Consider the following 27,340-nt stretch of genomic DNA (forward strand, 5'->3'; position numbering starts at 1 on the left):
AATACACAGGGACTGTTATTCTCTATAATATACATAGGGACTGCTATTCTCTATAATATGCACAAGGGCTGCTATTCTCTATAATATACCTAGGGTCTGCTATTCTCTATAATATGCACAGGGGCTGCTATTCTCTGTAATATACACAAGGGCTGCTATTCTCGATAACATACACAGGGCAGCTATTCTCTATAATATAGACAGGGGCTGCTATTCTCCAAAATATACACAGGGGCTGCTATTCTCTATAATATGCACAGGGGCTGCTATTCTCAATAATATACACAAGGGCTGCTATTCACTATAATATACACAGGGGCTGCTATTCTCTATAATATACACAGAGGTTGCTATTCTCTATATTATACAGAGGGCCTGCTATTCTCTATAATATACACAGGTACTGTTATTCTCTATAATACACATAGGGTCTGCTATTCTCTATAATATACACAAGGGCTGCTATTCTCTATTAAATACACAGGGTCTGCTATTCTCTATAATATACACAGGGGCTGCTATTCTCTATAATGTACACAGGGACTGTTATTCTCTATAATATACCCAGGGACTGCTATTCTCTATAATATACACCAGGGCTGCTATTCCCTATAATATACACAGGGTCTGCTATTCTCTATAATATACACAGGGGCTGCTATTCTCTATAATGTACACAGGGACTGTTATTCTCTATAATATACACAGGGACTGCTATTCTCTATAATATACACAGGGACTGCTATTCTCTATAATATGCACAGGGGCTGCTATTCTCAATAATATACACAAGGGCTGCTATTCACTATAATATACACAGGGGCTGCTATTCTCTATAATATACACAGAGGTTGCTATTCTCTATATTATACAGAGGGCCTGCTATTCTCTATAATATACACAGGTACTGTTATTCTCTATAATACACATAGGGTCTGCTATTCTCTATAATATACACAAGGGCTGCTATTCTCTATTAAATACACAGGGTCTGCTATTCTCTATAATATACACAGGGGCTGCTATTCTCTATAATGTACACAGGGACTGTTATTCTCTATAATATACCCAGGGACTGCTATTCTCTATAATATACACAAGGGCTGCTATTCACTATAATATACACAGAGGCTGCTATTCTCTATAATATACACAGGGGTTGCTATTCTCTATTTTATACACAGGGCCTGCTATTCTCTATAATATACACAGGTACTGTTATTCTCTATAATACACATAGGGACTGCTATTCTCTATAATATACACAGAGACTGCTATTCTCTATTAATACACAGGGACTGTTATTCTCTATAATATACACAAGGGCTGCTATTCTCTATTAATACACAGGGACTGTTATTCTCTATAATACACATAGGGACTGCTATTCTCTATAATATACACAAGGGCTGCTATTCTCTATTAAATACACAGGGACTGTTATTCTCTATAATATACAAAGGGACTGCTATTCTCTATAATATACACAAGGGCTGCTATTCTCTATTAAATACACAGGGTCTGCTATTCTCTATAATGTACACAGGGACTGTTATTCTCTATAATATACACAGGGACTGCTATTCTCTATAATATACACAAGGTCTGCTATTAACTATAATATACACAGGGGCTGCTATTCTCTATAATATTCACAGGGGTTGCTATTCTCTATATTATACACAGGGCCTGCTATTCTCTATAATATACACAGGTACTGTTATTCTCTATAATACACATAGGGACTGCTATTCTCTATAATATACACAGAGACTGCTATTCTCTATTAATACACAGGGACTGTTATTCTCTATAATATACACAAGGGCTGCTATTCTCTATTAATACACAGGGACTGTTATTCTCTATAATACACATAGGACTGCTATTCTCTATAATATACACAAGGGCTGCTATTCTCTATTAAATACACTGGACTGTTATTCTCTATAATATACATTGGGACTGCTATTCTCAATAATATACATAGGGACTGCTATTCTCTATAATATACACACGGACTGCTATTCTCTATAATATACACAGGGTCTGCTATTCTCTATAATATACACAGGGACTGCTATTCTCTATAATGTACACAGGGACTGTTATTCTCTATAATATACACAGGGACTGCTATTCTCTATAATATACACAAGGGCTGCTATTCACTATAATATACACAGGGGCTGCTATTCTCTATAATATACACAGGGGCTGCTATTCTCTATAATATACACAGGGACTGCTATTGTCTATTAAATACACAGGGACTGTTATTCTCTATAATATACATAGGGACTGCTATTCTCTATAATATGCACAAGGGCTGCTATTCTCTATAATATACCTAGGGTCTGCTATTCTCTATAATATGCACAGGGGCTGCTATTCTCTATAATATACACAGGGACTGCTATTCTCTATAACATACACAGGGGCTGCTATTCTCTGTAATATACACAAGGGCTGCTATTCTCGATAACATACACAGGGCAGCTATTCTCTATAATATAGACAAGGGCTGCTATTCTCCAAAATATACACAGGGGCTGCTATTCTCTATAATATAGACAGGGGCTGCTATTCTCTATAATATACACAGGGACTGCTTTTCTCTATAATATACACAGGGCCTGCTATTCTCTATAATATACACAGGCACTGCTATTCTCTATAATATACAGAGGAGCTGCTATTCTCTTTAATATGCACAGGGACTGCTATTCTCTATAATATACACAGGGTCTGCTATTCTCTGTATTTTACACAGGGGCTGCTATTCTCTATAATATACACAGGGACTGCTATTCTCTATAATATACCCAAGGGCTGCTATTCTCCATAATATACACAGGGGTTGCTATTCTCTATATTATACACAGGGCCTGCTATTCTCTATAATATACACAGGTACTGTTATTCTCTATAATACACATAGGGACTGCTATTCTCTATAATATACACAGGGACTGCTATTCTCTATTAATACACAGGGACTGTTATTCTCTATAATATACACAAGGGCTGCTATTCTCTATTAATTCCCAGGGACTGTTATTCTCTATAATATACATAGGGACTGCTATTCTCTATAATATACACAAGGGCTGCTATTCTCTATTAAATACACAGGGACTGTTATTCTCTATAATACACATAGGGACTGCTATTCTCTATAATATACACAAGGACTGCTATTCTCTATTAAATACACAGGGACTCTTATTCTCTATAATATACATAGGGACTGCTATTCTCTATAATATACACAACGGCTGCTATTCTCTATAATATACACAGAGTCTGCTATTCTCTATAATATACACAGGGTTTGCTATTCTCTATAATGTACACAGGGACTGTTATTCTCTATAATATACACAGGGACTGCTATTCTCTATAATATCCACAAGGGCTGCTATTCACTATAATATACACAGGGGCTGCTATTCTCTATAATATACACAGGGCCTGCTATTCTCTATAATATACACAGGTACTGTTATTCTCTATAATACACATAGGGACTGCTATTCTCTATAATATACACAGAGACTGCTATTCTCTATTAATACACAGGGACTGTTATTCTCTATAATATACACAAGGGCTGCTGTTCTCTATTAATACACAGGGACTGTTATTCTCTATAATACAGATAGGGACTGCTATTCTCTATAATATACACAAGGGCTGCTATTCTCTATAATATACACAGGGTCTGCTATTCTCTATAATATACATAGGGACTGCTATTCTCTATAATATACACAAGGGCTGCTATTCTCTATAATATACACAGGGTTTGCTATTCTCTATAATGTACACAGGGACTGTTATTCTCTAAAATATACACAGGGACTGCTATTCTCTATAATATCCACAAGGGCTGCTATTCACTATAATATACACAGGGGCTGCTATTCTCTATAATATACACAGGGCCTGCTATTCTCTATAATATACACAGGTACTGTTATTCTCTATAATACACATAGGGACTGCTATTCTCTATAATATACACAGAGACTGCTATTCTCTATTAATACACAGGGACTGTTATTCTCTATAATATACACAAGGGCTTCTGTTCTCTATTAATACACAGGGACTGTTATTCTCTATAATACAGATAGAGACTGCTATTCTCTATAATATACACAAGGGCTGCTATTCTCTATAATATACACAGGGTCTGCTATTCTCTATAATATACACAGGGGCTGCTATTCTCTATAATGTACACTTTCACTGTTATTCTCTAAAATATACACAGGGACTGCTATTCTCTATAATATACACAGGGACTGCTATTCTCTATAATATACACAAGGGCTGCTATTCTCTATAACATACACAGGGGCTGCTATTCTCTATAATACACACAGGGACTGCTATTCTCTATAATATACACAGGGCCTCCTATTCTCTGTAATACACACAGGGACTGCTATTCTCTATAACATACACAGGGGCTGCTATTCTCTATAATACACACAGGGACTGCTATTCTCTATAATATACACAGGGTCTGCTTTTGTCTGTATTATACACAGGGGCTGCTATTGTCTGTAATCTACACAGGGACTGGTATTCCTTATAACATACACAGGGCCCCTTGAGAAGGTGGTGGGTAAGCTGCCTACTTGAACCACTGCAGTCCCTGTGACGTAGGTACACCCACTGTGCTGTTAGGGAAGGAGTTCCATTATTTTGACACAGCGAGCGTGAAGGAACGGTAGATATATTTCTTAGTCAGGATGGTGAGTGACTTGGAGGGGCCCCTGTTTAAGAAGGGACTGTTGCAAAAGACGGGAAATTACAAGCCGACTGACCTGATCTCGGTCGTTGGTAAGATTTTAGAGTCCATTATTAAGGATGAGATTTCAGAATACTTGGAAGGGCAGTGTAAAATAGGGCAAAGTCAGCATGGTTTTATCAAGGGGATGTCATGCCTGACAAAACTGTTAGAGTTCTATGAGGAGGTACCAAGTAGGGTTGACAAAGGAGAGCCAACGCATGTTATCTATTTGGACTTCCAGAAGGCCTTTGACAAGGTGCCGCACAGGAAGCTGCTCAGTAAGATAAGAGCCCATGGTGTTGGAGGCAAGGTTCTAGCATGGATAGAAGATTGGCTGTCTGGCAGGAGGCAGAGAGTGGGGATAAAGGGGGGTCCTTCTCAGGATGGCGGCCGGTGACTAGTGGAGTGCCGCAGGGGTCAGTTTTGGGACCACAACTTTTCACTTTATACATTAATGATTTAGATGAAGGAACTGAGGGCATCCTGGCTAAGTTTGCAGATGATACAAAGATAGGTGGAGGGACAGGTAGTATTGAGGAGGCGGGGAGGCTGCAGAAGGATTTGGACAGGTTAGGAGAATGGGCAAAGAAGTGGCAGATGGAATACAATGTGGAGAAGTGTGAGGTCATGCACTTTGGTAGGAAGAATAGAGGCATAGAATATTTTCTAAATGTGGAGAGAATTCAGAAATCTGGAGTGCAAAGGGACTTGGGAGTCCTAGTCCAGGATTCTCTTAACGTTAACTTGCAGGTTGAGTCGGTAGTTAGGAAGGCAAATGCAATGTTGGCATTTATTTCGAGAGGACTAGAATATAAAAGCAGGGATGTGCTGCTGAGGCTTTATAAGGCTCTGGGTCAGGCCACGTTTAGAATATTGTGAGCAATTTTGGGCCCCGTATCTCAGGAAGGATGTGCTGGCCCTGGAGAGGGTCCAGAGGAGGTTCACGGGAACGATCCCAGGAATGAAAGGCTTAACATATGAGGAACGTTTGAGGACTCTGGGTCTATACTCGATGGAGTTTAGAAGGATGAGCCGGGGGGATCTGATTGAAACTTACAGAATACTGAAAGGCCTGGATAGAGTGGACGTGGGGAAGATGTTTCCATTAGTAGGAGAGACTAGGACCCGAGGGCACAGCCTCAGAGTAAAGGGAAGACCTTTTAGAACAGAGATGAGGAGAAACTTCTTTATCCAGAGAGTGGTAAATCGATGGAATTCATTGCCACAGAAGGCTGTGGAGGCCGGGTCATTGAGTGTATTTAAGACCGAGATAGGTAGGTTCTTGATTGGTAAGGGGGTCAAAGGTTGCGGGGAGAAGGTGGGAGAATGGGGTTGAGAAACTTCTCAGCCATGATTGAATGGCGGAGCAGACTCGATGGGCCGAATGGCCTAGTTTCTGCTCCTATGTCTTGTGGTCTTATGGAACTTCCAGGTGGGGGTGGTTTTCCCCATGTGTCTGCTGCCCTTGTCCTTGATGGTAATGATGGTGGGTTTGGAAGGTGCTGTCACAGGAGCCTTGGCGAGTTCTTGGGTGAATTGTTAACTGCTCTCTGAAGTTCAAGGTTGCTTCTCCATCTCTGGTAACCTTTGCATATTGCTTTTCCTGGCTCCTCCTTCTCCTGTTGAAGTTGTTCTGATTTCTATTACTTTTGACCTTTCCTCCCTGGCTCGAGTTTTTTTTTCCCAGATCCCTGTCATTTTCCCTTTGTTCCGATTCGATTTTTTTCCAGTTCCGTCGCTGGTTCATCCCCCAGCGTCTCGATTTGCAGGTGAGCTTGTACCAGCTCCGCCTGTGGCGCACGCGTTTCAGGCAACTCCCTTCCACCAACTTTTAAACGCTGGGTAAGGACCGGAACCTAACAGCCTGACAAAACTCCGCTTTCACCTCCGCCCACACATCCCCTGCTCATTCTTCCAACCGAGCCTTAGTCAGAGATTTTCTTAAAAAAAAACATCCATTCTCACGGTAACAAAAGCGAAAAACTGCAGATGCTGGAAATCCAAAAGAGGAACAGAAATAGCTGGAAAAACTCAGTGGGTCTGGCAGCATCGGCGGAGAAGAGCACAGTTGACGTTTCGAGTCCTTATGACCCTTCGACAGAACTAAGTAGAAATAGGAAAGGGGTGAAATATAAGCTGGTTTAAGGTGGGGGGGGGAGCGGGTGGGGCAGGGGGTTTTTGAGACAAGCAAGCAGTGAAAGGAGGGGATAACCAAAAGACGTCACAGAGAAAAGAACAAAGTGGTGTTGAAGGTGGTGATATTATGTAAGGAATGTGCTAATTAAGAGTGGAAATCAGGACAAGCAAGGTACAGATAGCTCTAGTGGGGGTGGGGTGAAATAAACCATGGGTGGAATACATTTAAAAATAATGGAAATAGGTGGGAAAAGAAAAATCTATATAAATTATTGGAAAAAACAAAAGGAAGGGGGAAGAAACGGTAAGGGGGTGGGGATGGAGGAGAGAGTTCAAGATCTAAAGTTGTTGAACTCAATATTCAGTCCGGAAGGCTGTAAAGTGTCTGGTCGGAAGATGAGGTGCTGTTCCTCCTGTTTGCGTTGAGCTTCACTGGAACAATGCAGCAGGCCAAGGACAGACATGTGGGCATGAGGGCAGGGTGGAGTGTTAAAATGGCAAGCGACAGGGAGGTCTGGGTCATTCTCACAGTAACCTAACACTCACCATCTCTGTAACCTCCTCCAGACCCTACAAACGCCCCTACCTCTGTAAACTCCTCCAGCCCCTAGAATCCTCCCTAAATCTGTAACCTCCTCCAGCACCTACAAACCTCCCGATCTCTGTAAACTCCTCCAGACCCTCCAACCGCCCCTATCTCTGTAAACTCCTCCAGCCCCTAGAATCCTCCCTAAATCTGTAACCACCTCCAGCACCTACACCCTTCCCTATCTCTGTAGCCTCCTCCAGCCGCTACAACCCTCCCTATCTCTGTAACCTCCTCCAGACACTACACCCCTCCCTATCTCTGTAAGCTCCTCCAGCCCCTACAACACTTGCTATCTATGTAAACTCCTCCAGCCCCTATAACCCACCCGATCTCGGTAACACCCTCCAGCCCCTAAAACCCTCCTTAGTTCTGCAACTTCCTCCCGCCCCTACAACTCTCCCTACTTGTGTAAACTCCTCCAGCCCCTACAACCCACCCTATCTGTATAACTTCCTCGAGCCCCTTCAACCCTCGCTTTCTCAGTAACCTCCCAGATTGAGGAAATGACAGAATGAATCATCAGATTCAGCAGTTGGAAGGGGGGAGGTAGAGTGGTTTGCAGTCAGTTGCAGTGAATTGTACTGTTAGTAAATTACATTGACGACCTTCTGCATTGTTAGCCACACCTCTCGCCATCAGATATTAAACACCCCAACCCAGCTCATATTGGCTATTGTTAACCGAGGACAGAGCTGTGGACATCTCTTCATTTTTATTCAACACTTGGATGTTTAGGGTAAGGGACAACTCTGTAAACTTGCCAGACCCTACAACACTCCCTATCTCTGTAACCTACTCCAGCCCCTACACCCCTCCCTATTTCTGTAACCTCCTCCAGCCCCTACAGCCCTCCCTATCTCTGTAACCTCCTCCAGCCCCTACAACCCTCCCTATCTCTGAAACCTCCTCCAGCCCCTACAACCCTCCCTATCTCTGAAACCTCCTCCAGCCTCTACACCCCACCCAAACTCTGTAAACTCCTCCAGCCCCTACAAACCTCCCTATCTCTGTAACCTCCTCCAGCCCTACAACCCTCCCTATCTCTGTAACCTACTCCAGCCCCTAAACCACTCCCCATCTCTGTAATATCCTCCAGCCCCAACAAAACTCCCTATCTCTGTAACATTCTCTAGCCCCTAAATCCCTCCCTATCTCTGTAAATTCCTCAAGCCCCGGCAACTCTCCCTATCTCTGTAAAATTCTCCAGACACTACACCCCTCCCTATCTCTGTAACCTCCTCCAGCCCCTACAACCCTCCCTATCTCTGTAACATCCTCCAGCCCCTACAACACTCCCTATCTTTGTAACCGCCTCCAGCCCCTACAAACCCTCCCTATCTCCGTAACCCCCTCCAGCCCCTGCAACCCTCCCTATCTCTGAAACCTCCTCCAGCCCCTACAATGCTCACTTTGTCTGAAACCTCCTCCAGCCCCTACAACCCTCCCTATCCCTGTAAACTTCTCCAGCACCTACAACCCTCCCTATCTCTGTAACCTCCTCCAGCCACTACACCCCTCCCTATCTCTGTAACAACCTCCAGCTCCTACAACCCTCCCTATCTCTGTAACCTCCTCCAGCCTCTACAACCCTCCCTATCTCTGTAACCTCCTCCAACCCCTACACCCCTCCCTATCTCTGTAACCTACTCCAACTCCTACAACCTTCCCTATCTCTGTAACCTCCTCCAGCCCCTACACCCCTCCCTATCTCTGTAACCTCCTCCAGCCCCTACAACCCTCCCTATCTCTGTAACCACCTCCAGCCCCTACACCTCTCCTTATCTCTGTAACCTCCTCCAGCCCCTGCAGCCCTCCCTATCTCTGAAACCTCTTCCAGTCCCTATAACCCTCCTTATCTCTGTAACCTCCTCCAGACACTACAACCCTCCCTATCTCTGTAACATCCTCCAGCCCCTACAACCTTCCCTATCTCTGAAACCTCCTCCAGCCCCTACAACTCTCCTTATCTCTGTATCCTCCTCCTGCCCCTACAACCCTCCCTATCTCTGTAACATCCTCCAGAAACTATAGACTTCCTTATCCCTGTGACCTCCTCCAAACGCTGAAACACTCGCTATCTCTGTAACCTCCTCCAGTACCTACAACCCTCCCTATCTCTGTAACCTCTCCAGAACCTATTACCTTCCCTATCCCAGTCACCTCCTTCAAACGCTACAACAATCCCTATCTCTGTAACCACCTCCAGGTTCTAAAACCCTCCCTATCACTGTGACTTCCTCCAAACTCTACAACACTCCCTATCTCTGTAACCACCTCCAGAACCCAGAAACCTCCCTATCTCTGTAACCTCCTCCATCCCCTACAACCCTCCCTATCTCTGTAACCTCCTCCGGCCCCTACAACACTCCCTATCTCTGTAACCTCCTCCAGCCACTACAACCCTCCCTATCTCTGTAAAATCCTTCAGTCCCTACAACCCTCCCTATCTCTGTAACATCCTCCAGTCCCTACAAACCTCCCTATCTCTGTAACCTCCTCCAGTCCCTACAACCCTCCCTATCTCTGTAACATCCTCCAGTCCCTACAACCCGCCCTATCTCTGTAACCTCCTCCAGTCCCTACAACCCTCCCTATCTCTGTGACCTCCTCCAGCCCCTACAACCCTCCCTATCTCTGTAACCTCCTCCAGCCCCTACACCGCTCCCTGTCTCTGTAACCTCCTCCAGGCCCTACACCCCTCCCTATCTCTGTAACCTCCTCCAGTCCCTAAAACCCTCCCTATCTCTGTAAACTCCTCCAGTACCTACAACCGTCCCTATCTCTGTAACCTCCTCCAGGCCCTAAAATCCACCCTATCTCTGTAACCTCCTCCAGCCCCTACAACCCTCCCTATCTCTTTAACCTCCACCAGCCCCTACACCCCTCCCTATCTCTGTAACCTCCTCCAGCCCCTACAGCCCTCCCTATCACTGTAAACTCCTCCAGCCCCTACAAACTTCCCTACCTCTGTAACATCCTCCAGCCCCTACAACCCTCCCTATCTCTGTAACCTCCTCCAGCCCCTACAACCTTCCCTATCTCTATAACCTCCTCCAGTCCCTGCAACACTCCCTATCTCTGTATGCTCCTCCAGCTCCGACACCCCTCCTTATCACAATAGCCTCCTCCGCCCCTACAACCATCCCTATCTCTGTAACCTCCTCCATCTCCTTTATCTCGAGGAGATCCCTGTGTTCCTCCAATTCTGACGCATTTAGATTTCACAATTCTCCTATCGAAAGCTTCATTTGTCTCCTTGATTTATATAAATTTAATTATTGACACAATTGTTTGTCACAAGTGCTCTGTAACCTCTCCAGATCATAGAATTCTCCCAATCTCTGTAACCTCCCTCAGCCCCTACACCCCTCCCTATCTCTGTAACCTCCTCCAGCCCCTACACCCCTCCCTATCTCTGTAACCTGCTCCAGCCCCTACACCCCTCCCTATCTCTGTAACCTCCTCTAGCCCCTACAACCCTCCCTATCTCTGTAACCTCCTCTAGCCCCTACAACCCTCCCTATCTTTGTAACCCCCTCCAGCTCCTACAACCCTCCCTATCTCTGTAACCTCCTCCAGCCCCTACAGGCATCCCTATCACTGTAACTTCCTTCAACCCCTACAACCCTCCCTATCAATATAAACTCCTCCAGCCCCTAACAATCCTCCCTATCTCTGTAACCTCCTCCAGCCACTACAACCTTCCCTATGACTGTAACCTCCTCCAGCAACTACACCCCTCCATATCTCTGTAACCTCCTCCAAATTCTACAACCCTCCCTATCAATGTAAACTCCTCCAGCCCCTAACAATCCTCCCTCTCTCTGTAACCTCCTCCAGCCACTACAACCTTCCCTATGACTGTAACCTCCTCCAGCAACTACACCCCTCCATATCACTGTAACCTCCTCCAAATTCTACAACCCTCCCTATCTCTGTAACCTACTCCAAATCCTACACCCCTCCCTATCTCTGTAACCTCCTCCAGCCCCTACAACCGTCCCTATCTCTGTAACCTCCTCCAGGCCCTACACCCCTCCCTATCTCTGTAACCTCCTCCAGTCCCTAAAACCCTCCCTATCTCTGTAAACTCCTCCAGTACCTACAACCGTCCCTATCTCTGTAACCTCCTCCAGGCCCTAAAATCCACCCTATCTCTGTAACCTCCTCCAGCCCCTACAACCCTCCCTATCTCTTTAACCTCCACCAGCCCCTACAACCCTCCCTATCTCTGTAACCTCCTCCAGCCCCTACAGCCCTCCCTATCTCTGTTACTTCCTCCAGCCCCTACAACCCTCCCTATCCCTATAACCTCCTCCAGTCCCTGCAACACTCCCTATCTCTGTATGCTCCTCCAGCTCCGACACCCCACCTTATCACAATAGCCTCCTCCGCCCCTACAACCCTCCCTATCTCTGTAACCTCCTCCATCTCCTTTATCTCGAGGAGATCCCTGTGTTCCTCCAATTCTGACGCATTTAGATTTCACAATTCTCCTATCGAAAGCTTCATTGTCTCCTTGATTTATATAAATTTAATTATTGACACAATTGTTTGTCACAAGTGCTCTGTAACCTCTCCAGATCATAGAATTCTCCCAATCTCTGTAACCTCCCTCAGCCCCTACACCCCTCCCTATCTCTGTAACCTCCTCCAGCCCCTACAACCCTCCCTATCTCTGTAACCTCCTCCAGCCCCTACAACCCTCCCTATCTTTGTAACCCCCTCCAGCTCCTACAACCCTCCCTATCTCTGTAACCTCCTCCAGCCCCTACAGGCATCCCTATCACTGTAACTTCCTTCAACCCCTACAACCCTCCCTATCAATGTAAACTCCTCCAGCCCCTAACAATCCTCCCTATCTCTGTAACCTCCTCCAGCCACTACAACCTTCCCTATGACTGTAACCTCCTCCAGCAACTACACCCCTCCATATCACTGTAACCTCCTCCAAATTCTACAACCCTCCCTATCTCTGTAACCTACTCCAAATCCTACAACCCTCCCTATCTCTGTAACATTCTCCAGCCCCTACAACCGTCCCTATCTCTGTAACCTCCTCCAGTCCCTACAAACCTCCCTATCTCTGTAACCTCCTCCGGCCACTACATCCCTCCCTATCTCTGTAACCTCCTCCGGCCACTACATCCCTCCCTATCTCTGTAATCTCCTCCAGCCACTACAACCGTCCCTATCTCTGTAACCTCCTCCAGCCCCGAAGAAAGGCCCTATTCTGAAACGTACTCCAGACCTTACAACATTCCCTATCTCTGTAAACACCTCCTGCCACTACAAAACTACCTAACTCTGTAACGTTCTCCAGTCCCAACAAGCCTCCCTATCTCTGTTAAATCCTCCAGCCCCGACAACCCTCCCTATCCCTATAACCTCCTCCAGCCACTAAAACACTCCCTATCTCTGTAACCTCTTCCAAATCCTACACCCCTCCCTATCTCTGTAACCTACTCCAAATCCTACAACCCTCCCTATCTCTGTAACATTCTCCAGCCCCTACAACCGTCCCTATCTCTGTAACCTCCTCCAGTCCCTACAAACCTCCCTATCTCTGTAACCTCCTCCGGCCACTACATCCCTCCCTATCTCTGTAACCTCCTCCGGCCACTACATCCCTCCCTATCTCTGTAATCTCCTCCAGCCACTACAACCGTCCCTATCACTGTAACCTCCTCCAGCCCCTACAACACTCCCTATCTCTGTAACCTCCTCCAGCCCCGAAGAAAGGCCCTATTCTGAAACGTACTCCAGACCTTACAACATTCCCTATCTCTGTAAACACCTCCTGCCACTACAAAACTACCTAACTCTGTAACGTTCTCCAGTCCCAACAAGCCTCCCTATCTCTGTTAAATCCTCCAGCCCCGACAACCCTCCCTATCCCTATAACCTCCTCCAGCCACTAAAACACTCCCTATCTCTGTAACCTCTTCCAAATCCTACACCCCTCCCTATCTCTGTAACCTCCTCCAGCCCCAACAACCGTCCCTATCTCTGTAACATCCTCCAGCGTCTACAACCCTCCCTATCTCTGAAACCTCCTCCAAATCCTACAACCCTCCCAACTCTGTAACCTGCTCCAGCGCCTACACACATCCCTATCTCTGTAACCTCCTCCAGCCCATACAATCATCCCTATCTCTGTAAAATCCTCCAGACCCAACAACCCTCCCTATTTATGTAACCTCCTACAAATCCTACAACCCTCCCTATCTCTGCAACATCCTCTGGCACAAAAACCACTCCATATCTTAGGAAACTCCTCCAGCCACTACAACATTCCCTACCTCTGTAACCTCCTCCAGTGCCTACAACCCTCCCTATCTCTGTAACCTCCTCCAGTCCCTACAACCATCCCTATCTCTGTAACCTCCTCCAGCCCCTACACCCCTTCCTATCTCTGCAACCTCCTCCAGCCCCTAAAACCCTCCCTATCTCTGTAACCTCCTCCAGCCCCTACACCCCTCCCTATCTCTGTAACCTGCTCCAGCCCCTGCACCCCTTCCTATCTCTGTAACCTCCTGCAGTCCCTACAACCCTCCCTATCTCTGTAACATCCTCCAGCTCCTACAACACTCCCTATTTCTGTAAGCTCCTCCAGACCATAAACCCTCCCTATCTCTGTAACCGTCTCCAGCCCCTACACCCCTCCCGATCTCTGTAACCGCCTCCAGCCCCTACACCCCTCCATATCTCTGTAATATCCTCCAGCACCTACAACCCTCCCTATCTCTGTAACCTCCTCCAGCCCCTATATCCCTCCCTATCTCTGTAACCTCCTCCAGACCCTACAACCCTCCCTATCTCTGTAACCACCTCCAGCCCCTACACCCCTCCCTATCATTGTAACCTCCTCCAAATCCTACAACCCTCCCTATCTCTGTAACATCCTCCAGCCCCTACAACCGTCCCTATCTCTGTAACCCCCTCCAGCCTCTACAATCGTCCCTATCTCTATAAACTCCTCCAGACCCTACAACCCTCCCTATCTATGTAACCTCCTACAAATCCTAAAACCCTCCCTATCTCTGTAACTCCTCCAGCCCCTACAACCCTCCCTATCTCTGTAACCTCCTCCAGCCCCTACAACCCTCTCTATCTCTGTAACATCCTCCAGATCCTACAACCATCCCTATCTCTGTAACCTCCTCTAGCCCCGACACCCCTCCCTATCTCTGTAACCTCCTCCAGCCCCTACAACCCTCCCTATCTCTGTAACCTCCTCCAGCCCCCTACACCCCTCCCTATCTCTGTAACCACCTCCAGCCCCTACACCCCTCCCTATCCCTGTAACCTCATCCAGCCCCTACACCCCTCCCTATCTCTGTAACCTCCTCCAGCCCCTACAACCCTCCCTATCTCTGTTACCACCTCAAGCCCCTACAAATCTCCCTATCTCTGTAACCTCCTCCAGCCCCTACACCCCTCTGTAACCTCCAAACGTAAACTGGGCGACCGCTTTGCAGAACACCTGCGGTCTGTCCGCAAGAATGACCCAAACCTCCCTGTCGCTTGCCATTTTAACACTCCACCCTGCTCTCTTGCCCACATGTCTGTCCTTGGCTTGCTGCTTTGTTCCAGTGAAGCCCAACGCAAACAGGAGGAAAAACACCTCATCTTCCGACTAGGGACTTTACAGCCTTCCGGACTGAATATTGAATTCAACAACTTTAGGTCGTGAGCTCCCTCCCCCATCCCCACCCCCTTTCTGTTTCCCCCTTCCTTTTTTTTTCCAATAAATTATAAAGATTTTCCTTTGCCCACCTATTCCCATTATAAAAAAAAACCCACTAGAGCAATACCTTGAGTGCCCTACCATCCATTCTTAATTAGCACATTCGTTTAGATAATATCACCAACTTTAACTTTAACACCTATGTGTTCTATTGTACTATTGTTGTTGACATCTTTTGATGATCTGCTTCTATCACTGCTTGTTTGTCCCTACAACCACACCCCCCACCCTCCACCTCTCTGTCTCTCTATCTCTCCGCCCCCCACACACACACCTTAAACCAGCTTATATTTCAGCTCTTTCCTGGACTTGAACTCAAGTTCTGTCGAAGGGTCATGAGGACTCGAAACTTCAACTCTTTTCTTCTCCGCCGATGCTGCCAGACCTGCTGAGTTTTTCCAGGTAATTCTGTTTTTGTTCCAGCCCCTACAAACCTCCCTATCTCTGTAACCTCCTCTAGCCCACACAACTCTCCCTATCTCTGTAAACTCCTCCAGCCTCTACAACCCTCCCTACCTCTGTAACCTCCTCCAGCCCCTACAAACCTCCCTATCTCTGTAAACTCCACCAGCCCCTACAACCATCCCTATCTCTGCAACCCCCTCCATACCAGAAAACCCTCCTTATCTCTGCAACATCCTCCGGTCACTACAACCCTCCTTATTTGTGTATCCTCCCTCAGCCCCTAAAACGCTCCCTATCTCTGTAATATCCTTCCCCCTACAACCCTGCCTATCACTGAAATCTCCTGCAGCCCCTACAACCCTTCCTATCTCTGTAAACTCCTCCAGCCCCTACAACCCTCACTATCTCTGTGTCCTCCTCTAGCCCCTACAACCGTCCCGATCTCTGTAACCACCTCCAGCCTCTACATCCCTCCCTATCTCTGTAACCACCTCCAGCCCCTATAACCCTCCCTATACCTGTAACCTCCCAGTTTGAGAAAACGACAGTTTGAATCATTTGATTCAGCATTTGGAATGGGGGAGGTAGCGTGGTGTGAAGTCAGTTGTAGTAAAATGTACTGTTATTAAATTCCATTGATGACATTCTTCATTCTGTTAGCCACACCTCTCTCCATCAGATATTACACACCCCAACCCAGCTCGTATGTCCATTGTTAACCGAGGACAGAGCTGTAGACATCTCTTCATTTTTATTCAACACTTGGATATTTAGGGTAAGGGACAACTCTGTAAACTTGCCAGACCCTACAACACTCCCTATCTCTGTAGCCTAATCCAGCCCCAACACCCCTCCCTATCTCTGTAACCTTCTCCAGCCCCTACAACCCTCCCTAACTCTGTAACCTTCTCCAGCCCCTAAACCCCTCCCTATCTCTGTAACCTCCTCCAGCCCCTACAACACTCCCCATCTCTTAACCCACTCCAGCCCCTACAACCCTCCCTATCACTGTAACCTCTCCAACCCCCACACCTCCCCTATCTCCGCAACCTCTCCAGCCCCCATATCCTTCCCTATCTCTGCAACATCCTCTGGCACCAAAACCACTCGATATCTTAGGAAACTCCTCCAGCCACTACAACATGCCCTATCTCTGTAACCTCCTCCAGACCCTACAACCCTCCCAATCTCTGTAACCTGCTCCAGCCCCTGCACTCCTTTCTATCTCTGTAACCTCCTGCAGCCCCTACAACCCTCCTATCTCTGTAACCTCCTCCAGCTCCTACAACACTCCCTATCTCTGTAAGCCCCTCAAGACCCTAAACCCTCCCTATCTCTGTAACCGCCTCCAGCCCCTACAACCCTCCCTATCTCTGTAGTCTCCTCAAAAAACTACTTCCTTCCCTATCTCTTTAAACTCTGCCGGCTCCTACACCCCTCCATATCTCTGTAATATCCTCCAGCCCCTACAACCCTCCCTATCTCTGTAACATCCTCCAGCCAATATATCCCTCCCTATCTTTGTAACCTCATCCAGCCCCTACAACCCTCCCTATCATTGTAACCTCCTCCAAATCCTACAACCCTCCCTATCTCTGTAACATCCTCCAGCCCCTACAACCGTCCCTATCTCTGTAACCCCCTCCAGCCCCTACAATCGTCCCTATCTCTGTTAACACCTCCAGACCCTACAACGCTCTCTATCAATGTAAACTCCTACAAATCCTACACCCCTCCCTATCTCTGTAACTCCTCCGGCCACTACAACCCTCACTATCTCTGTAACCTCCTTCAGCCCCTACGGCCCTCCCAATCTCTGTAACCTCCTCCAGCCCCTACACCCTTCCCTATCTCTGTAACCTCCTCCAGGCACTACAACCCTCCCTATCTATGTAACCTCCTACAAATCCTACAAACCTCCCTATCTCTGTAACTCCTCCAGCCCCTACAACCCTCCCTATCTCTGTAACCTCCTCTAGGCACTACAACCCTCTCTATCTCTGTAACATCCTCCAGCCACTACAACCCTCTCTATCTCTGTAACATCCTCCAGATCCTACAACGCTCCCTATTTCTGTAACCTCCTCCAGCCCCTACACCCCTCCCTATCTCTGTAACCTTCTCCAGCCCCTACAACTCTCCCTATCTCGGTAATCTCCTCCAGACCCTACAACCCTCCCTATCGCTGTAACCTCCTCCAGCCCCTACAACCCTCCCTATCTCTGTAACCTCCTCCAGCCCCTACAACTCTCCCTATCTCTGTAGCCTCCTCCAGTCCATACAACCATCCCTATCTCTGTAACTTCCTCTAGCCCCGACACCCCTCCCTATCTCTGTAACCTCCTCCAGCCCCTACAACCCTCCCTATCTCTGTCACCTCCTCCAGCCCACTACACCCATCCCGATCGCTGTAACCTCCTCCAGCCCCTACAACCCTCCCTATCTCTGTAACCTCCTCCAGCCCCTACACCCCTCCCTATCTCTGTAACCTCCTCCAGACCCTACAACCCTCCCTATCTCTGTAACATCCTCTGGCCACTACAACCCTCCCTATTTGTGCATCCTCCCTCAGCCCCTAAAACACTCCCTATCTCCGTAATATGGTTCCCCCTACAACACTCCCTACTTCTGTAAACTCCTCCAGCACCTGCAAACATCCCTATCGCTGTTACCTCCTCCAGCCCCTACAACACTCCCTATCTCTGTAACCTCCTCCGGCCCCTACACCCCTCCCTATCTCAGTAACCTCCTCCAGCCCCTACAACCTTCCTTATCACTGAAATCTCCTCCCGCGCCTGCACCCCTCCCTATCTCTGTAACCTCCTCCAGCCCCTACACCCCTCCATACCTCTGTAACCTCCTCCAGCCCCTACAACCCTCCCTAACTCTGTAACCTTCTCCAGCCCCTACACCCCTCCCTATCTCTGTAACCTCCTCCAGCCCCTACAACACTCCCCATCTCTGTAACCCACTCCAGCCCCTACAACCCTCCCTATCACTGTAACCTCTCCAACCCCCACACCTCCCCTACCTCCGCAACCTCTCCAGCCCCCATACCCTTCCCTATCTCTGTAACTTCCTCCAGCCCCTACATCCCTCCCTTTCTATGTAACCTCCTACAAATCCTACAACCCTCCCTATCTCTGCAACATCCTCTGGCACCAAAACCACTCAAAATCTTAGGAAACTCCTCCAGCGACTACAACATGCCCTATCTCTGTAACCTCCTCCAGACCCTACAACCCTCCCTATCTCTGTAACCTGCTCCAGCCCCTGCACCCCTTTCTATCTCTGTAACCTCCTGCAACCCCTACAACCCTCCCTATCTCTGTAACCTCCTCCAGCTCCTACAACACTCCCTATCTCTGTAACCGCCTCCAGCCCCTACAACCCTCCCTATCTCTGTAGTCTCCTCAAGACACTACTTCCCTCCCTATCTCTTTAAACTCTGCCGGCTCCTACACCCCTCCATATCTCTGTAATATCCTCCAGCACCTACAACGCTCTCTATCTCTGTAACCTCCTCCAGCCCCCTACAACCCTCCCTATCTCTGTAATCTCCTCCAGCCCCTACACCCCTCCCAATCACTGTAACCTCCTCCAAATCCTACAACTCTCCCTATCTCTGTAACCACCTCCAGCCCCTACAATCGTCCCTATCTCTGTTAACACCTCCAGACCCTACAACCCTCCCTATCAATGTAAACTCCTACAAATCCTACACCCCTCCCTATCTCTGTAACTCCTCCGGCCACTACAACCCTCACTATCTCTGTAACCTCCTTCAGCCCCTACGGCCCTCCCAATCTCTGTAACCTCCTCCAGCCACTACAACCCTCTCTATCTCTGTAACATCCTCCAGATCCTACAACGCTCCCTCTCTCTGTAACCTCCTCCAGCCCCTACACGCCTCCCTATCTCTGTAACCTTCTCCAGCCCCTACAACTCTCCCTATCTCGGTAATCTCCTCCAGACCCTACAACCCTCCCTATCACTGTAAACTCCTCCAGCCCCTACAACCCTCCCTATCTCTGTAGCCTCCTCCAGCCCCTACAACTCTCCCTATCTCTGTAGCCTCCTCCAGTCCATACACCCCTCCCTATCTCTGTAACCTCCTCTAGCCCCGACACCCCTCCCTATCTCTGTAACCTCCTCCAGCCCCTACAACACTCCCCATCTCTTAACCCACTCCAGCCCCTACAACCCTCCCTATCACTGTAACCTCTCCAACCCCCACACCTCCCCTATCTCCGCAACCTCTCCAGCCCCCATATCCTTCCCTATCTCTGCAACATCCTCTGGCACCAAAACCACTCGATATCTTAGGAAACTCCTCCAGCCACTACAACATGCCCTATCTCTGTAACCTCCTCCAGACCCTACAACCCTCCCAATCTCTGTAACCTGCTCCAGCCCCTGCACCCCTTTCTATCTCTGTAACCTCCTGCAGCCCCTACACCCCTCCCTATCTCTGTAACCTCCTCCAGCTCCTACAACACTCCCTATCTCTGTAAGCCCCTCAAGACCCTAAACCCTCCCTATCTCTGTAACCGCCTCCAGCCCCTACAACCCTCCCTATCTCTGTAGTCTCCTCAAAAAACTACTTCCTTCCCTATCTCTTTAAACTCTGCCGGCTCCTACACCCCTCCATATCTCTGTAATATCCTCCAGCCCCTACAACCCTCCCTATCTCTGTAACATCCTCCAGCCAATATATCCCTCCCTATCTTTGTAACCTCATCCAGCCCCTACAACCCTCCCTATCATTGTAACCTCCTCCAAATCCTACAACCCTCCCTATCTCTGTAACATCCTCCAGCCCCTACAACCGTCCCTATCTCTGTAACCCCCTCCAGCCCCTACAATCGTCCCTATCTCTGTTAACACCTCCAGACCCTACAACGCTCTCTATCAATGTAAACTCCTACAAATCCTACACCCCTCCCTATCTCTGTAACTCCTCCGGCCACTACAACCCTCACTATCTCTGTAACCTCCTTCAGCCCCTACGGCCCTCCCAATCTCTGTAACCTCCTCCAGCCCCTACACCCTTCCCTATCTCTGTAACCTCCTCCAGGCACTACAACCCTCCCTATCTATGTAACCTCCTACAAATCCTACAAACCTCCCTATCTCTGTAACTCCTCCAGCCCCTACAACCCTCCCTATCTCTGTAACCTCCTCTAGGCACTACAACCCTCTCTATCTCTGTAACATCCTCCAGCCACTACAACCCTCTCTATCTCTGTAACATCCTCCAGATCCTACAACGCTCCCTATTTCTGTAACCTCCTCCAGCCCCTACACCCCTCCCTATCTCTGTAACCTTCTCCAGCCCCTACAACTCTCCCTATCTCGGTAATCTCCTCCAGACCCTACAACCCTCCCTATCGCTGTAACCTCCTCCAGCCCCTACACGCCTCCCTATCTCTGTAACCTTCTCCAGCCCCTACAACTCTCCCTATCTCGGTAATCTCCTCCAGACCCTACAACCCTCCCTATCACTGTAAACTCCTCCAGCCCCTACAACCCTCCCTATCTCTGTAGCCTCCTCCAGCCCCTACAACTCTCCCTATCTCTGTAGCCTCCTCCAGTCCATACACCCCTCCCTATCTCTGTAACCTCCTCTAGCCCCGACACCCCTCCCTATCTCTGTAACCTCCTCCAGCCCCTACAACACTCCCCATCTCTTAACCCACTCCAGCCCCTACAACCCTCCCTATCACTGTAACCTCTCCAACCCCCACACCTCCCCTATCTCCGCAACCTCTCCAGCCCCCATATCCTTCCCTATCTCTGCAACATCCTCTGGCACCAAAACCACTCGATATCTTAGGAAACTCCTCCAGCCACTACAACATGCCCTATCTCTGTAACCTCCTCCAGACCCTACAACCCTCCCAATCTCTGTAACCTGCTCCAGCCCCTGCACCCCTTTCTATCTCTGTAACCTCCTGCAGCCCCTACACCCCTCCCTATCTCTGTAACCTCCTCCAGCTCCTACAACACTCCCTATCTCTGTAAGCCCCTCAAGACCCTAAACCCTCCCTATCTCTGTAACCGCCTCCAGCCCCTACAACCCTCCCTATCTCTGTAGTCTCCTCAAAAAACTACTTCCTTCCCTATCTCTTTAAACTCTGCCGCTCCTACACCCCTCCATATCTCTGTAATATCCTCCAGCCCCTACAACCCTCCCTATCTCTGTAACATCCTCCAGCCAATATATCCCTCCCTATCTTTGTAACCTCATCCAGCCCCTACAACCCTCCCTATCATTGTAACCTCCTCCAAATCCTACAACCCTCCCTATCTCTGTAACACCCTCCAGCCCCTACAACCGTCCCTATCTCTGTAACCCCCTCCAGCCCCTACAATCGTCCCTATCTCTGTTAACACCTCCAGACCCTACAACGCTCTCTATCAATGTAAACTCCTACAAATCCTACACCCCTCCCTATCTCTGTAACTCCTCCGGCCACTACAACCCTCACTATCTCTGTAACCTCCTTCAGCCCCTACGGCCCTCCCAATCTCTGTAACCTCCTCCAGCCCCTACACCCTTCCCTATCTCTGTAACCTCCTCCAGGCACTACAACCCTCCCTATCTATGTAACCTCCTACAAATCCTACAAACCTCCCTATCTCTGTAACTCCTCCAGCCCCTACAACCCTCCCTATCTCTGTAACCTCCTCTAGGCACTACAACCCTCTCTATCTCTGTAACATCCTCCAGCCACTACAACCCTCTCTATCTCTGTAACATCCTCCAGATCCTACAACGCTCCCTATTTCTGTAACCTCCTCCAGCCCCTACACCCCTCCCTATCTCTGTAACCTTCTCCAGCCCCTACAACTCTCCCTATCTCGGTAATCTCCTCCAGACCCTACAACCCTCCCTATCGCTGTAACCTCCTCCAGCCCCTACAACCCTCCCTATCTCTGTAACCTCCTCCAGCCCCTACAACTCTCCCTATCTCTGTAGCCTCCTCCAGTCCATACAACCATCCCTATCTCTGTAACTTCCTCTAGCCCCGACACCCCTCCCTATCTCTGTAACCTCCTCCAGCCCCTACAACCCTCCCTATCTCTGTCACCTCCTCCAGCCCCCTACACCCCTCCCGATCGCTGTAACCTCCTCCAGCCCCTACAACCCTCCCTATCTCTGTAACCTCCTCCAGCCCCTACACCCCTCCCTATCTCTGTAACCTCCTCCAGACCCTACAACCCTCTCTATCTCTGTAACATCCTCTGGCCACTACAACCCTCCCTATTTGTGCATCCTCCCTCAGCCCCTAAAACACTCCCTATCTCCGTAATATGGTTCCCCCTACAACACTCCCTACTTCTGTAAACTCCTCCAGCACCTGCAAACATCCCTATCGCTGTTACCTCCTCCAGCCCCTACAACACTCCCTATCTCTGTAACCTCCTCCGGCCCCTACACCCCTCCCTATCTCAGTAACCTCCTCCAGCCCCTACAACCTTCCTTATCACTGAAATCTCCTCCCGCGCCTGCACCCCTCCCTATCTCTGTAACCTCCTCCAGCCCCTACACCCCTCCATACCTCTGTAACCTCCTCCAGCCCCTACAACCCTCCCTAACTCTGTAACCTTCTCCAGCCCCTACACCCCTCCCTATCTCTGTAACCTCCTCCAGCCCCTACAACACTCCCCATCTCTGTAACCCACTCCAGCCCCTACAACCCTCCCTATCACTGTAACCTCTCCAACCCCCACACCTCCCCTACCTCCGCAACCTCTCCAGCCCCCATACCCTTCCCTATCTCTGTAACTTCCTCCAGCCCCTACATCCCTCCCTTTCTATGTAACCTCCTACAAATCCTACAACCCTCCCTATCTCTGCAACATCCTCTGGCACCAAAACCACTCGAAATCTTAGGAAACTCCTCCAGCGACTACAACATGCCCTATCTCTGTAACCTCCTCCAGACCCTACAACCCTCCCTATCTCTGCAACCTGCTCCAGCCCCTGCACCCCTTTCTATCTCTGTAACCTCCTGCAACCCCTACAACCCTCCCTATCTCTGTAACCTCCTCCAGCTCCTACAACACTCCCTATCTCTGTAACCGCCTCCAGCCCCTACAACCCTCCCTATCTCTGTAGTCTCCTCAAGACACTACTTCCCTCCCTATCTCTTTAAACTCTGCCGGCTCCTACACCCCTCCATATCTCTGTAATATCCTCCAGCACCTACAACGCTCTCTATCTCTGTAACCTCCTCCAGCCCCCTACAACCCTCCCTATCTCTGTAATCTCCTCCAGCCCCTACACCCCTCCCAATCACTGTAACCTCCTCCAGATCCTACAACTCTCCCTATCTCTGTAACCACCTCCAGCCCCTACAATCGTCCCTATCTCTGTTAACACCTCCAGACCCTACAACCCTCCCTATCAATGTAAACTCCTACAAATCCTACACCCCTCCCTATCTCTGTAACTCCTCCGGCCACTACAACCCTCACTATCTCTGTAACCTCCTTCAGCCCCTACGGCCCTCCCAATCTCTGTAACCTCCTCCAGCCACTACAACCCTCTCTATCTCTGTAACATCCTCCAGATCCTACAACGCTCCCTCTCTCTGTAACCTCCTCCAGCCCCTACACGCCTCCCTATCTCTGTAACCTTCTCCAGCCCCTACAACTCTCCCTATCTCGGTAATCTCCTCCAGACCCTACAACCCTCCCTATCACTGTAAACTCCTCCAGCCCCTACAACCCTCCCTATCTCTGTAGCCTCCTCCAGCCCCTACAACTCTCCCTATCTCTGTAGCCTCCTCCAGTCCATACACCCCTCCCTATCTCTGTAACCTCCTCTAGCCCCGACACCCCTCCCTATCTCTGTAACCTCCTCCAGCCCCTACAACCCTCCCTATCTCTGTCACCTCCTCCAGCCCCCTACACCCCTCCCGATCGCTGTAACCTCCTCCAGCCCCTACAACCCTCCCTATCTCTGTAACCTCCTCCAGCCCCTACACCCCTCCCTATCTCTGTAACCTCCTCCACCCCCTACAAGCTTCCTTATCACTGAAATCTCCTCCAGCGCCTGCACCCCTCCCTATCTCTGTAACCTCCTCCAGCTCCTACACCCCTCCCTACCTCTGTAACCTCCTCCAGCCCCTACAACCCTCTCTATCTCTGTAACCTCCTCCAGCCCCTACAACCCTCCCTACCTCTGTAACCTCCTACAGTCCCTACAAACCTCCCTATCTCTGTTACCTCCTCCAGCTCCTACAACCCTCCCTATCTCTGTAACCTCCTCCAGCCCTAACAACCCTCCCTATCTCTGTAACCTCCTCCAGCCCCTACAACCCTCCCTATCTCTGTAACCTCCTCCAACCCCTACAAACCTCCCTATCTCTGTAACCTCCTCTAGCCCCTACACCCTCCCTATCTCTGTAACCTCCTCCAGCCCCTACAAACCTCCCTATCTCTGTTACCTCCTCTAGCCCCTACACCCTCCCTATCTCTGTAACCTCCTCCAGTCCCTACAACTGTCCCTATCTCTGTAACCTCCTCCAGCCTCTACACCCCTCCCTATATCTGTAACCTCCTCCAGCCCCTACAAACCTCCCTATCTCTGCAACCCCCTCCATACCAGAAAACCCTCCTTATCTCTGCAACATCCTCCGGCCACTACAACCCTCCTTATTTGTGTATCCTCCCTCAGCCCCTAAAACGCTCCCTATCTCTGTAATATCCTTCCCCCTACAACCCTGCCTATCACTGAAATCTCCTGCAGCCCCTACAACCCTTCTTATCTCTGTAAACTCCTCCAGCCCCTACAACCCTCACTATCTCTGTGTCCTCCTCCAGCCCCTACAACCGTCCCGATCTCGGTAACCACCTCCAGCCTCTACACCCCTCCCTATCTCTGAAACCTCCTCCAGCCCCTACACCTCTCCTTAACTCTGTATCCTCCTCCAGCCCCTACAACCCTCCTTATCTCTGTAAACTCCTCAAGCCCCTACAAATCTCCCTATCTCTAACCTCCTCCAGCCCCTAAAACCCTCCCTATCTCCGTAATATCCTTCCCCCTACAACACTCCCTACTTCTGTAACCACCTCCAGCCCCTATAACCCTCCCTATATCTGTAACCTCCCAGTTTGAGAAAACGACAGTTTGAATCATTTGATTCTGCATTTGGAATGGGGGAGGTAGCGTGGTGTGAAGTCAGTTGTAGTAAAATGTACTGTTATTAAATTCCATTGATGACATTCTTCATTCTGTTAGCCACACCTCTCTCCATCAGATATTACACACCCCAACCCAGCTCGTATGTCCATTGTTAACCGAGGACAGAGCTGTAGACATCTCTTCATTTTTATTCAACACTTGGATATTTAGGGTAAGGGACAACTCTGTAAACTTGCCAGACCCTACACCTCTCCCTATCTCTGTAACCTCCTCCAACCCATACACCCCTCTCTATCTCTGCAACCTCCTCCAGTCCCTACTACCCTCCCTATCTCTGTAACCTCCTCCAGCCCCTACAACTCTTCCTATCTCTGTCACCTCATCCGGCCCCTACAACCCTCCCTATCACTCTAACCTCCTCCAGCCCCTACAACCCTCCCTATCTCTCTAACCTCCTCCAGCCCCTACAACCCTCCCTATCTCTGTAACCTCCTCCAGCCCCTACAACCCTCCCTATCTCAGTAGCCTCCTCAAGCCTAGACAACCTTCCCTATCTCTGTAACCTCCTCCAGCCACTACAATCCTTTCTTTCTCTGAAACCTCCTCCAGCCCCTACAACCCTCCCTATCTCTGTAACCTCCTCCATCCGCTACAACCCTCCCTATCTCTGTAACCTCCTCCAGCCCCTACAACCCTCCCTATCTCTGTAACCTCCTCAAGCCTAGACAACCCTCACTATCACTGTAAACTTCTCCAGCCCTGACACCCCTCTCTATCTCTGTAACCTCCTCCAGCCCCTACACCCCTCTCTATCTCTGTAACCTCCTCCAGCCACTACAACCCTTTCTTTCTCTGAAACCTCCTCCAGCCCCGACACCCCTCCCTATCTCTGTAACCTCCTCCAGCCCCTACAGCACTCCCTATCTCTGTATCCTCCTCCATCCGCTACAACCCTCCCTATCTCTGTAACCTCCTCCAGCCCCTACAACCCTCCCTTTGTCTGTAACCTCCTCCAGCCCTTACAACCCTCCCTATCTCTGTAACCTCCTCAAGCCTAGACAACCCTCACTATCACTGTAAACTTCTCCAGCCCTGACACCCCTCTCTATCTCTTTAACCTCCTCCAGCCCATACACCCCTTTCTATCTCTGCAACCTCCCCAGCCCCTACAACCATCCCTATCTCTGTAACTTCCTCCAGCCCCAAAAACCTCCCTATCCCTGTAACCTCCTCCAGCCCCTACAACCCTTCCTATCTCTGCTACCTCCTCCGGCCCCTACGACCCTCCATATCTCTGTAACCTCCTCCAGCGCCTACAACCCTCCCAATGTCTGTTACCTCCTGCAGTCCCTGCAACGCTCCCAACTCTGTAACCTACTCCAGCGTCTATAACCATCGCTATCCCTTTAACCTCCTCCAGCCCCTACAACGCTTCCTATCTCTGTATCCTCCTCCAGCTCCCGCAACTCTCCCAATATCTGTATCGTCTTACAGCCCCTA

At 49.0% G+C, this 27,340-nt stretch overlaps 2 protein-coding genes across 2 annotated transcripts in view; both read left to right on the forward strand.

Annotated features, from left to right (window-relative positions):
- The window catches only part of LOC121274065 (amyloid-like protein 2), a 97,264-nt gene that overhangs the window by 68,845 nt on the left and 1,079 nt on the right, over positions 1-27,340 (forward strand). Inside the window, exon 9 of the mRNA XM_041181203.1 lies at positions 6,535-6,573. Within this exon, the coding sequence (XP_041037137.1) occupies positions 6,535-6,573 (39 nt within the window). The remainder of the gene's footprint in view (positions 1-6,534; positions 6,574-27,340) is intronic.
- Positions 8,212-27,340, forward strand: part of LOC121274066 (von Willebrand factor A domain-containing protein 7-like) — a gene marked incomplete at its 3' end in the record, with an annotated part of 61,273 nt that continues 42,144 nt past the window's right edge. The window contains exon 1 of the mRNA XM_041181204.1: positions 8,212-8,265. The remainder of the gene's footprint in view (positions 8,266-27,340) is intronic.

This window comes from Carcharodon carcharias, assembly GCF_017639515.1.
Source record: "Carcharodon carcharias isolate sCarCar2 chromosome 29 unlocalized genomic scaffold, sCarCar2.pri SUPER_29_unloc_23, whole genome shotgun sequence".
NCBI classification, from domain to species: Eukaryota; Metazoa; Chordata; class Chondrichthyes; order Lamniformes; family Lamnidae; genus Carcharodon; species Carcharodon carcharias.